We start from the raw sequence: 12,008 nt of genomic DNA on the forward strand, positions 1-12,008 counted from the left end.
TTGGGCACTGATGGCTCATGTCTGCAATCCTAGTTAACCAGGAACCTGAGATTTGGAGGTTGATGGATGGTTCAAAGATATCCTAGTCAGAAAAATTCACTATACTCCATCTCCAAAATAACCATCAGAAACCAGCTGGCTGGGGTTATGGCTCAAGTGGCAATGCAATGTGAGACTAACAAACAAAGGCCCTTACTTCAAACTTCAGTAGGACTACAAAAAGGAGTAGCAATAGATAGCTCTGAGGACAAACATTATTTTCTAAAACTTATTAATTCCACAGGAGAAAGTGTGTGTGATAAAGTCACAAGAAAAAGAGAGAAGAGGGAACCATGAAATACGTAATAGACTTGCTTAGTTTGAGATGGCCATTTTCATAGAAGTTACAGCCTCACAGCTAGAGGGATTTTTTTTAGGAGAGAGCAGGTAAGGGAGCAGGGAAGGAGTGTGATTACACAGAATGAATAATAGTAGTAATTTTTGAAATTAAAAGATGTTTTCTTCATAAAATAGATTTTTCATTTTGTCTCCTTACATTGTTATTCCTTCCAACAACACCCAGAGAACTAACAGGGTAGGAGAGCAGAGTAAGAAAAATAGAAGTTATAGTGTGCAAATTTATCCATATATTCATTAAAAACTTACTGACAAAGATTATTGGGAAATTCCCACTTAAGAATCTAGTTGTGGGTTTCTCATGTTTTCTAAACACTAAGCACTAAAAAATGAGACATGTATATGCCTCTTTTTTACACACATCACTTAGGAAAAATTAGAGGCATCAAGAGTGAGTAATTAAGTGATGATTAGACATGATATTTTGAGGTCTATGTGGCATTGTTAAGAGGAAACTACATTTATTTCCAAAGGGAGGAAAGATCATTAAAATTTTGTTTCTCTGCAGCTCAGTTATGACATGCTTCATGTGCTGGACATTAACCTTAAGGGACTTAACACTATTATGGGACTGTTCCAATGTACCTTGCTCTCTTGGATTCATTTTCTTGACATATTACCTATTTGTTACTATTTTACGATTATTCTAGTCTCTCAAATGCTTCATGGTGTCTCATTGTCACATCACCCTTTCTACTCCTAAGATGCTTGTAAGAGTACCTCAAATAAAATGAAAATTATGTATTTTGCTAGAATGTGGATTAAGTATAATTCACATAACACCGGCTTGCAGCCTCAATTATGGATCTTAAGTTATTGGATCCCTCTGATCAAGAGTTTGTTGGCTATCCATTATGTATTCAATCAATAAATGCCTTATCTTCAGTGCATCTTCCCTGGGAAATGTTTCAAGGACTGCCAGGAACTTGCACTTTCCCTTCCTGATCTTGCAATGTAATTAGAATCATGGATGAGTAGCCCTATTATCTGACAAAGACATATCTTATTCCTTCCTGCAGCTTGGGTCTTGGTATTCCAGCAAAACAATCACTAACATGGCATGAGTGTAAAATGGGGACTATCTGGGAAGGGGAAAATTGTATCTTTTTCTTTTTATCTACAGGCTTTAACCAGGGTTCTTTGCTGAAAGAATGTGTTGTCTGTAATTCAATATAAAAACAGCAACTTGTATTCTCCACATTGCAAAGCTATCACTCTTTTACTTCAGGAAGTTGAAATACTACTTGTGATATGAAACTGTCAAATAAAAACCAAATGAGTATATCTTTCTCAATCTATTTGTCAAATATTAATAAAGTCTTGAAAAAATACAAATGGTATTTCTTATACATCCCTCTGACAACTTTTAATGCATTTAACCATTTTCTGAACCAAGACTGGGTACTAGATATTAAAGTAGTTCACACCTAAAAAATCAGGCATTTCAAAGTTACAGACTGTTCACATATTTGGAGGCAAATGAGGAAGATCGAAGAAGAGTCATTTAAGCTCTTAAATAGAAATAACAATAAAATCCTGGTATTTATTAGGAAAAATATAACCTATGAGTAATGATGTAATCTGAATAAAAATGTAAGACCAAAATTGCCAGGAAACACACACACACACACACACACACACACACACACACACACACACACACACACATTCAATATGTCTTAATTAGAACACATTGGAAATAGAAATGAATGCAGCAGGTGGTTGAATGTATTCATAAAGAGTAAACATTAAGTTATGCCAAGTTGTTATTGTTAATATAATCTGCAGCAGTGGACAAATCGAGGTTAATTGAATTCTGAAAGAAACATATGTAGGAAACAGTTTTTACTATTATGAAGAGTACATACAAAAAGACAGCCTTGAAATTAAATACAATTTAATTCGATCTTGAACTATTTTATTGACACATGAAATGGGAGACTGAGGCCTTAATGATGTATTCTCTCCCCAACATTTTATTATGCAAAAATCTGTACATGCAGCAAATTTGAAAGAACCTTTTGGTGAATAACCCAGGATCCACAATTCAATTCTACCATTATTTAATTTGCTATATTTGCTTATTCACATAATCTATCTCTCTATATCTGCCTCTATCAATGAATTGACCTGATCTTTAATTAAGGTACATGGTAAACATTTCACCATCTAAATATTGTATATAAAATTAAATGCACACATCTGAACAATATTCGTTGTATTTTGATATGCACGCTTTTGTAGCATTAAGATTGATCATGACATAGAAGATTAACATCTTCCCCAGAAATCTACCTTATTATCTTCACAAATGTTTTTTTTTAAATTATAATACTGCAATTTTCTAAAAAGATTCTCCAAGTAAAAAGGTACAATTTATTTATTGAGCTCCTGGGCATCTGGTTTTCCAAAGACATTAACAATGAAATCTCTTATAAAAGGAAAACAATTCAAATTATCATTATAAAAACATTTGCACACTATGCAAATACCTATGTGAAAAATGAAAATTTTAAAGCAAAAACAATTCATTTCAAGGAGGCTAGAAATGTGAGAAGTCAAGAGAGGGTAGAATCAGTAGAGTTGGGGTTACAGAAGAAAGCTTATACTCAGAAGAGCAAAAGAAAGAAAGAGCACTGAGAACCAGGAAACATTCAAGACAGGAAAAACAGTGTGTGACAAACAAAGGCAAAAGAATAAATTAGGAAACAGTTGGCAGCTCTTAACCTGCTCCCTAGGTGAGGAAGAAGCTGAAGTCTGGAACACAAGGTAAAGGTGAGCTGGCCTCTGCAACAGGCTGGAAGATCTAATCGGAGGATAAACCTGTATCTACCACAAGCTTTGAACTCCAGTGTGGGGGTCTGATGGAGCAACATGTTCCTCAAGTTGGAGGATAGCATCAAGACACCATTTTATTCCTCATATCTTGGAGAGTTGTGATGAAGAGCCGCCTTCTTTGTTTATACTGGTGCCAGTGCTTGAATTCCAGGTCTTCAATTCTAGTCAACAGACGATTTACCACTGGAGTCATACCTTGTTGGCTGGTGGACGGCCACCTTTTCTCTGTGTTCCTTCCATGAACTTTCTTCTGTTGGGCATGAATTGTTGGGTGTCTCTTCATGTCCCAATGTCTTTTTCTTGTGACACCAGTCAGAATAATCAGGATCAACTGTAATAAGCTCATTTTAACTCCATCATCTCTTTAAAGGACCTATTGCCAAATACAGCTGCATTTTGAGATACCAAAGGCTACTTTCAATGTATGAATTGTTAGAGATGATGATTGAACAGATAACCTTTGACCATCTGTTTCACTAGTGCATTCATATTTTTAAAGAGTGAGAAAACTTCCACAAGCAGTTTGAAAATAGTAATAAGTATTTTCTTAGGTTGCATAAAAACTAGAAAAAGTAATACATGAAAAGCTAACATTTCCTGAGCACGCACTATATTCCTATTGATGTATCTAGCTGATATACACACTTAGCTGTGCGTCTAATTTAATTGTCTACAAAGTAGTTATTACTCCCACTTAAAGAATATTTGGACTCAAAATTTATATAAAATAATCCATAAACTTACATCTACAGAAACTGGGCTATGGAAAACTACATGCAGTATATATTACTCATGGTAGAGGACATAACAACGTGCAATACAGCTTATAACAAGTTAAGCAAAACAAAAAATTACTAAAATAATAACCTCATGACTTTGAAAACAAAGGATGAACTTTGGTACATCGCTAAGATTCATTTCTTCCCTGTGTTTCCAAAGTTAACTGTGAGAATTGTACATGTGACAAAAATAGTCACACCTTCATCCTAAGTCTGGCTTTGATAGGGTAAGGGGTGTCTGAGTGAAAATATGTAAGTTCTAGGGCAAATTTGATAAGATGATCCAGTTTAAAACATCCTTTTCCACTGGAGATGATCAGAACTGAAAAATATACATACATGAATGTTAAAAGTAGTCCAAATAAATTTGATGCATTTCCTCCTGGAACAAGTTCATTTCAGAATTAAAAATTTGTCACATGAACAATGCAAATCAGTAGCTAACAGTTACGTTCAGTTCACTTTTGTGCTTCAATTACTTTTGCTTGGGTTTAAGTTCTCAGTGATATTTTAATGAAGTATCCGGAATTGTTTGTTTAGAAATCAAATTTTAATCACGGCTAATAATTAAATTTAGAGACACAGAGATCTAGTTGTGATTCTGTTCATTTATTTCTGCATACAATCCTATTTCAACATAAAAATATTCTTACCAGTGTTTTAGGTTTTTAAGTATATGTAAGATTCAAATAAAACTGGAAGTTTTATTTGACATATTTCACAGTAATAAGCTTCAACATCCGGATGTAATGAAGAAAGACAACAGTCACACTGAAATGGACTCGTAAAACAATTTTAATTTTTACTCAAAATGTGTGAGATGCCATCATTAGCCCTTATCTTACATTTGAAAATATGGAGATAATTGTTCAAGAAAGGAAGAAAAACAGAAGCTAGTGGATTTTAAGCTCAAGTTTCAAGAAAACTTCAGATAAACCAGGTAAAACTCCACACACTCTTATTGTCCAAAATCATCAAACGCATACAATTCCATAGTCCCCGTTTCATAAAAATATAAATTATCATTATTTATTAGAAAGAATAGTTTATTTAAAATTAGTTTTTCTTCCTAAATAACATGGTTTCTTGCTTTAAAGGAAAGTTATACTTTCCTGCTGCCACCTGTTCATAAACTGTCCTGCAGTTTCACTTACAGATTCAATTCCAATTTGTTTGGATTTAAAGAATAAATACCACCTACTCCTGAGAAACTATTCTATCCCCAACTAAGATATGTGGTCCAGTATTTTACAACAAAGACAGTCAGGGCTTTCAACAGCACATTACTGTTCTATGATTGGAGTGACTGAAGTATGGGCCTGAGACAAAGTCTGGAAAGAGAAACATCTAAAAGCAGACACAAAGAATTCTCAGCATGGTGCTTGGTAACATATATATGCACATATTGGAGGTACTGGGGTTTGAACTCTGAGTCTTGAAAATACTAGGCAAGTGCTCTACCACCTGAGCTACACCACCTCCCCAATCCTTTTCACTTTGAAGGTTTTGTTTTGTCCAAATGGGTCCCACATTTTTGGCCTGAGCTGGCTTCAGACTCTGTAATACTATTACCACTACTTCCTCACAATAGAAGTATAATCACAGACAACTTGCTTTGGGTGATGAGATTCTTGCTAAATTTCTTTCTCAGCCTAAAAACCTTTCAAGTAGCTGGGATTACAGGAAGACATCACCATATCGGGCCAAGTTATATAATTTTTAATATGCAAACCCACTAAACCAAATACAATTGTGAAAGGTGAAAAGCACCACCAACCACATACGCTATATGATTAAGGTCAGCCATAGGAAAATCTCCAATTGTGTAGTTGATTTTTGCATGACAATAAAAATAAAAGGTTTTGTTATTTTCATAGGTAGAGGGCTAAAAACACAACCCCAAATACCAATTTATTTAAAAAAAAGACTAGATGGAAAATGGCCCTAGGCTGTGCTCTTCCAGATAATTCTGACAATGTAGAAAAAGACATTACAACCACACATAAAAAAAGTATCAGACAGAACAATCAAGCAGAAAAATAACAGAAAAGCACCCTATGAGGATGAATTTTGTTCGTACCAAAAATATGGTTAAGGACTTAAAAAAATTGCGTATAGCAACAGTGCAAGTGACATGTGCGCCAGACCAGATCCACAACCTCTCCACGTAGCCTCTGCTCCTCTTGGCAGCCTCCTATGGACAGTGCACCGGGAATGCCACCCAGAAACCACAGGAAATACAGCAGTGCCATTATTCCTATGGATTGGCTAAGCATTCCCCAGGGCAAACACTGTCACAAGGCTGTTTTGTTAGCAAACAGTTTTTCCTTAATAAGCTCCAGCCCTTAGTGAACTAGAAGGAATCTTAATTCACCTCCTGCGAAGGCAGGGCATTTGTTAACCTCTTGCCCCTTTATTTTTTGTTCTTGTTGTTTAAACCCCAATTGTTTGCTAGACAGTCACTAGGAAAAAAAAACTCCTCTCTTTTCAACTCATTTCCCTAAGGTGGGCCCAATGTAAACCTAACACGTGGTAAATTCATATACACGGCTTCTCAAAGTGAAAAATATGTTACAGAGAGTTTCGTAGGCTTCCTTTAAACACAGCATTTTATACAGTACAGTACAGTTCGAGATTACTATTCATAACTTATTCCACGTAATAGATAAGTACTTTAAAAGGGTTAGCCACTTAAAGTGACCCAAAGCCTTCTTACACAAAGTTAATACACTTGAACTTTACAAGCATTCTTCAGACCAAAATAAAGTTAATCTTATAATTCATCACTTATATACATATTTTAACATGTTCTTTAAATGCGTAAGTACAGATAGGCAAATTTCTTAAAGCACAGATAAAATCTGCCTACAGATAGACTCTGTAATTTTTCTTACAGGTTGGTATCTGGCTTACACACAAATGCTGTAATACAATATTAAAAAAATAATTTGTGATGTCATTCATTTTATTTCTTTCTGCAAAATCTGTTCACCCTGCAACTCTTTTGGGAGGGTTCTTGACCGTTGTAGAACCACACTAAGTTCTTCAATTACCTTTGACGGTAACTTATGATCAGGGTCCAAAGTAGCTTTGTTATTCCTGTCTTCAGTCTTCCTCAAAGTCTTCATTCCTCTGTTGCTTTTTTGTACTCCATGTGGGAGTTCAGCCTCTGTGTCCTCCAGGCAGTTGAAACTCCGATGTTTTCTGGTGCGATTTCGAAGTTTATCATCCTTGTGTTCTAGGCATTGGGCCACCATGGAAGCTCTGTCCTTCAGGCTGGGGTCCATGGACTCTCGATCGTGCATTTCACTGAGCCGCAGCCTTTCAAGTTCTGCTCTTGCACTCTGAATGTAACATTAAAGAGTCTCACATGAAAGCAAGATTTGGCACAGCTGATACTTAGAAAATATATGCCACATAACTGTCAATCCTTCTGTTTATACAAGTCCTTCTTTCCATGATGTAGGTTTGTATTTTACTTTGATATAAGTGACATGTCTGAATTTATACGCACTTGTGTTAGAGCTAACAAAATCAAATAGACTACTGAAATTTATTTAAACATGCGTTTAACCTACTACTTCAAGGCTAGTTATTCTAACTGACTCTCATTTCAAACTTTCCCCTTCCAACTAACTTTTGGATATCAAAGCATGTACCCTTAGTTCCTGGGGTTTAAACTACAGGTTTTATTAGGTGGTTGTCTCAACCATGACAGTCAGAAACATGTACTATAGCTCCCTTTTTGAATTCATGATACATATCATATTAAAGAAAATGAGAGGTAGAAAGACAGAGAAAACCATTCTTCTGCTTGCTACTTTATTCTCCACCCAACTTATTTGACTAGTGACCTCTTTTCACCCACATAATGGCTGTAAGGATTGCATGGGTATATCTTTCAAAACACTGTAATTTATGGGTATATGTGTATAAAGAAACGCTACATTATCAGTAGATTAGAGTGAATTTTCATGCAGTGAATGTTAAGGTCCAATAAGTGTACAAGCACATTGCAACAGGATTCCTACAACAAGGGGGTAAAAAAGGTGGACTTTTCAAACCAGCATTCAGGGACTCTCTAATGTACAGATTCTTATAGAGGAACATAACTTAATCACATGGAAGATATGTTTTTTTTTCTTTATCACAGTGGCAGTTTTCTTTCCTCCATCATCAGACAGGTTTTGAAACTTAGGTGCTGAAGTTAAGGACTAAGTATTAATGACATGATGTTGAAGTTTTAAGTATACTATAAAGCATAATATAGCCTAAATGACAGATTTCCTCGTACAGGTGGGGATGTGTAGTGGAAGGGCTCTGTTAAAAGTCAGAGGATGCTACAGTGGAAGAAAGCAGGAAGCCATGAATGTTCTGCATGAGTAACATGGTGAGTATTGCAGGTTGTGTGGAAACAAAACCAAGCGGGAGGGTCTTGAGGAAAGAAGAGCATAGTTTAGCTGCTGTACTGTCCTTCAAAGATAAGATATTAATAATTTAAAAAGAGAGACAGGTAACGTGTGAAAGTGAGGTGAGCTTGCAGTGGCTTGCTCCAGGCAGTGTCAGCCAGTGTCACACACTGAATAGAGAGCAATGGTGCCTAGCTCTTCCAGCTGCAGAGAATAGCTACTACTGTCAAAGCCAGAACACCAGGAGGGGAAGGGATCCTCAGAGCAAATCCCTCCTATGGCTTTAGTCTTGGTCCTCAGATACTTCCCACAGAATCCAGAAATGTGACTCAGCAGTTATGTGCAAATTACAAGCAGAAACCCTTTTAAATGATGTGTTTCCACTGCATTCGTTTTTAATTTCCATGTTATAAACTATAAAATCATATCTCTAAAGGTAATCCTTATAATGATCTGAAAGCTTTATATAATATTTTGTAGCTTCTATTGCTTATGTTTAACTCAAAGGTGCCTGAAGCCATGTTAGTCAGAGTTTAGAATAGGACCCCAGATTGACCTGAACCCAATGTGATATGCTTCTTCTAGAACAAGAAATTCTCCAGGAGGATAAAGGGAAAGAGAAGCTAGGCAAGAATCCAGATTAGACAGGAGGGGGAAAAAAAACGGAGAGAGTGAGAGAAGGGATGACATTATCCAAAATGAAATGGACTCACTAGCTGACCAGTCACTGTAACCCCTCTACATCACCTTTATGATAACAACAAAATAAGTACATTGAAAAGGAGTCTAGATTATTGCCTTGTTTCACCTGCATCAATGTTCTTTGTTGGTTTATAGATTTTGTTTTTAAAAGTCATTTTTTTCTCCCTTCCTTTCTTTTTGAAACAGGGTCTTCTTTCTTGCTGGGTACCTTGCCTGGCCTCTAACTACTAGGCTCCCTGGGACTCAAGTCTTCATTTTGACTCACTCTCCTAATGCTGGAACTACTACAGGCACATACCACCATGTCTGTCTATACATGGCAATTCTGAAAACTAGTGAATTATCCCAGTAAGTCTTCCAACTTCTATATTCTTTTTTCTCAATAAATGCTAGATATATGCTAGACATTAGAACTTTTTCATGAATATTTAATCATCACGATGATCCTTTAAGATAGCTCCGTATGTTTACAGACAAAGCAGCTAAAGACACTCATGATTATATAGGAAGTTGAAGGCGCCACAAGTAGTAACTAGGCTGTACCTTCTAAACATCTTTTATTGTCTATTCATGTGTGATCTTCTTTACAATCAATATAGCTTCCCTGATTAATTCAGCTGGCTCACTACTAATGTTTCTAATTAATTTTAGAAGTCACTTTCTGCAAGCAGCCCTCCCTCCCCTTTTAGATGAAGTACTCTCACATAACTTCCAAAAGTACCTCAAGAAAGCCAGGCCAACAAATATACCAAGACACCATTTCAAAAACAATTCTTCCTAATCCTCACATATCTCCTGATAACTTTTATGTTCTCATGAATGCATTTCCTGAGTAGCTAACAAGTTTTAAAGTAAAAAAGGATAGGCAATATCTTTTCCTAAGAGATCACACTGCTTGTCAGTATGGGCACTATTAATGTTCTTCTGCCTTACCAAGCAACAAATAAAATGAATAGCAGCCTTTTTGCAAAATACCAAATCTTTTTTGTTGCTGTTCAGCGGTCATTTTGAAAAGGGTTGTTAAGAACTAGAAAATCTAGTTGCCATGACTCCAGATACTCTGCCATGGATTTATTCTGAGTGTTTACAGGTTAATTTGTAGGACCAACCAATTTGAGATTGAGATTTTACCTCTGAATTTCTCTACACATATTTAAGTTTGCTTGGCTACATTAGAGGAAAAAAATAATAGTACTGTGCATATAATAACACTGTAATTAGTAGTCAAGGATTTAAAAATCAGTGACATGCTGATTCACAGTATTTTTTGTGATATATAAAGTTATCATTATGCTTTTCATAGTAATTGTTACTGTGGTTCTGGAGCCAATGAACTGATTAATTCATTAGGCCATATGAAGAAAGAGGACAATCAAAAAAAGAAATAGGACAATAGGTAATGTAAGTTAATATGAGACAAACTTCTAACCTACCTCGATACTCCTCCGGGCTTGGGTTGCATTTTTCACAGGTTGGATGGGAATGAGAGGTAAACCCCCAATTTTGGGATTTTTGGTTATTGAACGTTTTCGTTCTTTTCCAGCTGGTGGGCATATATCATTTTCATGCTGTGGAAACACAATTTCGGTTGGTTGGTATGTGATTTTGTTATGTGCTACACACCATGTGAGTTGCTTGGTTCCTTCTTTATGTACCGACATCAAAAGATCTGCTTTCCATGAAAAAGCCATTTGTGGTTATGATATTGACTTTGGCAGTAGCATGGCTCAAGGATGTGAAACTCTTAAGTGGGCTGAGGTTTGAAGTCTCAGTTCAATTTCTAGGTTTCAAACACATGCGTTCTGTACTACTTATTAAACCAAATAGAGGAAAATTTTGGAGGGAAACTGACAAATCTCTTTGTAAGAGAAAAATGAGATACTTGTCTGTGTTTCTAGGTTGTGTAATCAAAGTAACTCTACATTTATTTTCCTCCCCAAACCCATATACGATTTTAATGTAAAAATAATTAGATCTTATATACCCCAAATCAACTTAAGGCATGGCTACTTGAAAAAATAGTTTTTTTTGATGACCTTTTGAAAAACATTACTATTTCGTCTAATTGAATTCCAACAAAATGTTAGTTTTTTACACAAACATTTGTACTGAAAATCATTGTACAACAGGGAGTGAGGCACATTTGTTCTCAAATTATTGACTATATATCTGTCCAATAAACAATTATAGAGATGACTGAAGAAAAGTTAATTGTTCAATGGGGTATAAACATCCACAGGTGAAAATATAAGCTCTTTGGTGATTAATTCTTGAGATATACACATAAAAGATAAATCTTAAAAGAACTCGTCTACTCCCTGGGGTAGATTAACTTTTTAAAAGTTGGGAAAAGCAAATTGATTTTAGACAACAATCTATGAGAAGTGCAGAATACCAAATACAAAATGAGATGTTTATAAATGCTTTGGTAAAATAAAATCCATTTAGTAAACTATACAGTTAAAAGCCTACTAGTTATTTTCCTCTAGTTTTAAGCTATATTTTTATCTTCAGGTTGTGGTTACTGAATATAGCCAGGAATTGTACTTATTGATATGCATATATTATGTCACTTAATCCTCAAGGATCTTACAATATATAATGCATTTACTTAAATTCTAGTAAAGCATCTACCTTGATTAAATTTTTAATAGTACTATTTTGATCATGGAGAAAGTTATTAGTTCCATGTCATTTTTATATCTTGGTGATAAACATTTAAAAAAATAAGAACTCTGATGTAATTAGGATGCTCATAATGTGGACAGCTGAGAGAAAACTGGCTGAGAACAAAATATGTAACCGTGTGAATTATATTTATACCTTCAAGTTGTTGATGTATATTCTTACATGATATTTTGGAGAAACCCGAAACCTCTAGGTC

The 12,008-nt window shown here is 35.4% G+C and overlaps 1 protein-coding gene across 2 annotated transcripts in view; it reads right to left on the reverse strand.

Annotated features, from left to right (window-relative positions):
* Nucleotides 1-4,603: 4,603 nt before the first annotated feature.
* The window catches only part of Arap2 (ArfGAP with RhoGAP domain, ankyrin repeat and PH domain 2), a 138,664-nt gene continuing 131,259 nt past the window's right edge, over nucleotides 4,604-12,008 (reverse strand). For both annotated transcript variants that reach the window (XM_042678252.1, XM_042678251.1), the window contains 2 exons: nucleotides 10,558-10,692; nucleotides 4,604-7,357 (listed from right to left, as the gene is read on the reverse strand). In XM_042678252.1, coding sequence (XP_042534186.1) covers nucleotides 6,974-7,357; nucleotides 10,558-10,692 — 519 coding nt within the window. In that variant the 3' untranslated portion in view covers nucleotides 4,604-6,973. The remainder of the gene's footprint in view (nucleotides 7,358-10,557; nucleotides 10,693-12,008) is intronic.

Source organism: Dipodomys spectabilis, unplaced genomic scaffold (assembly GCF_019054845.1).
Source record: "Dipodomys spectabilis isolate Male_0828 unplaced genomic scaffold, ASM1905484v1 ptg000043l, whole genome shotgun sequence".
Classification (NCBI taxonomy): Eukaryota; Metazoa; Chordata; class Mammalia; order Rodentia; family Heteromyidae; genus Dipodomys; species Dipodomys spectabilis.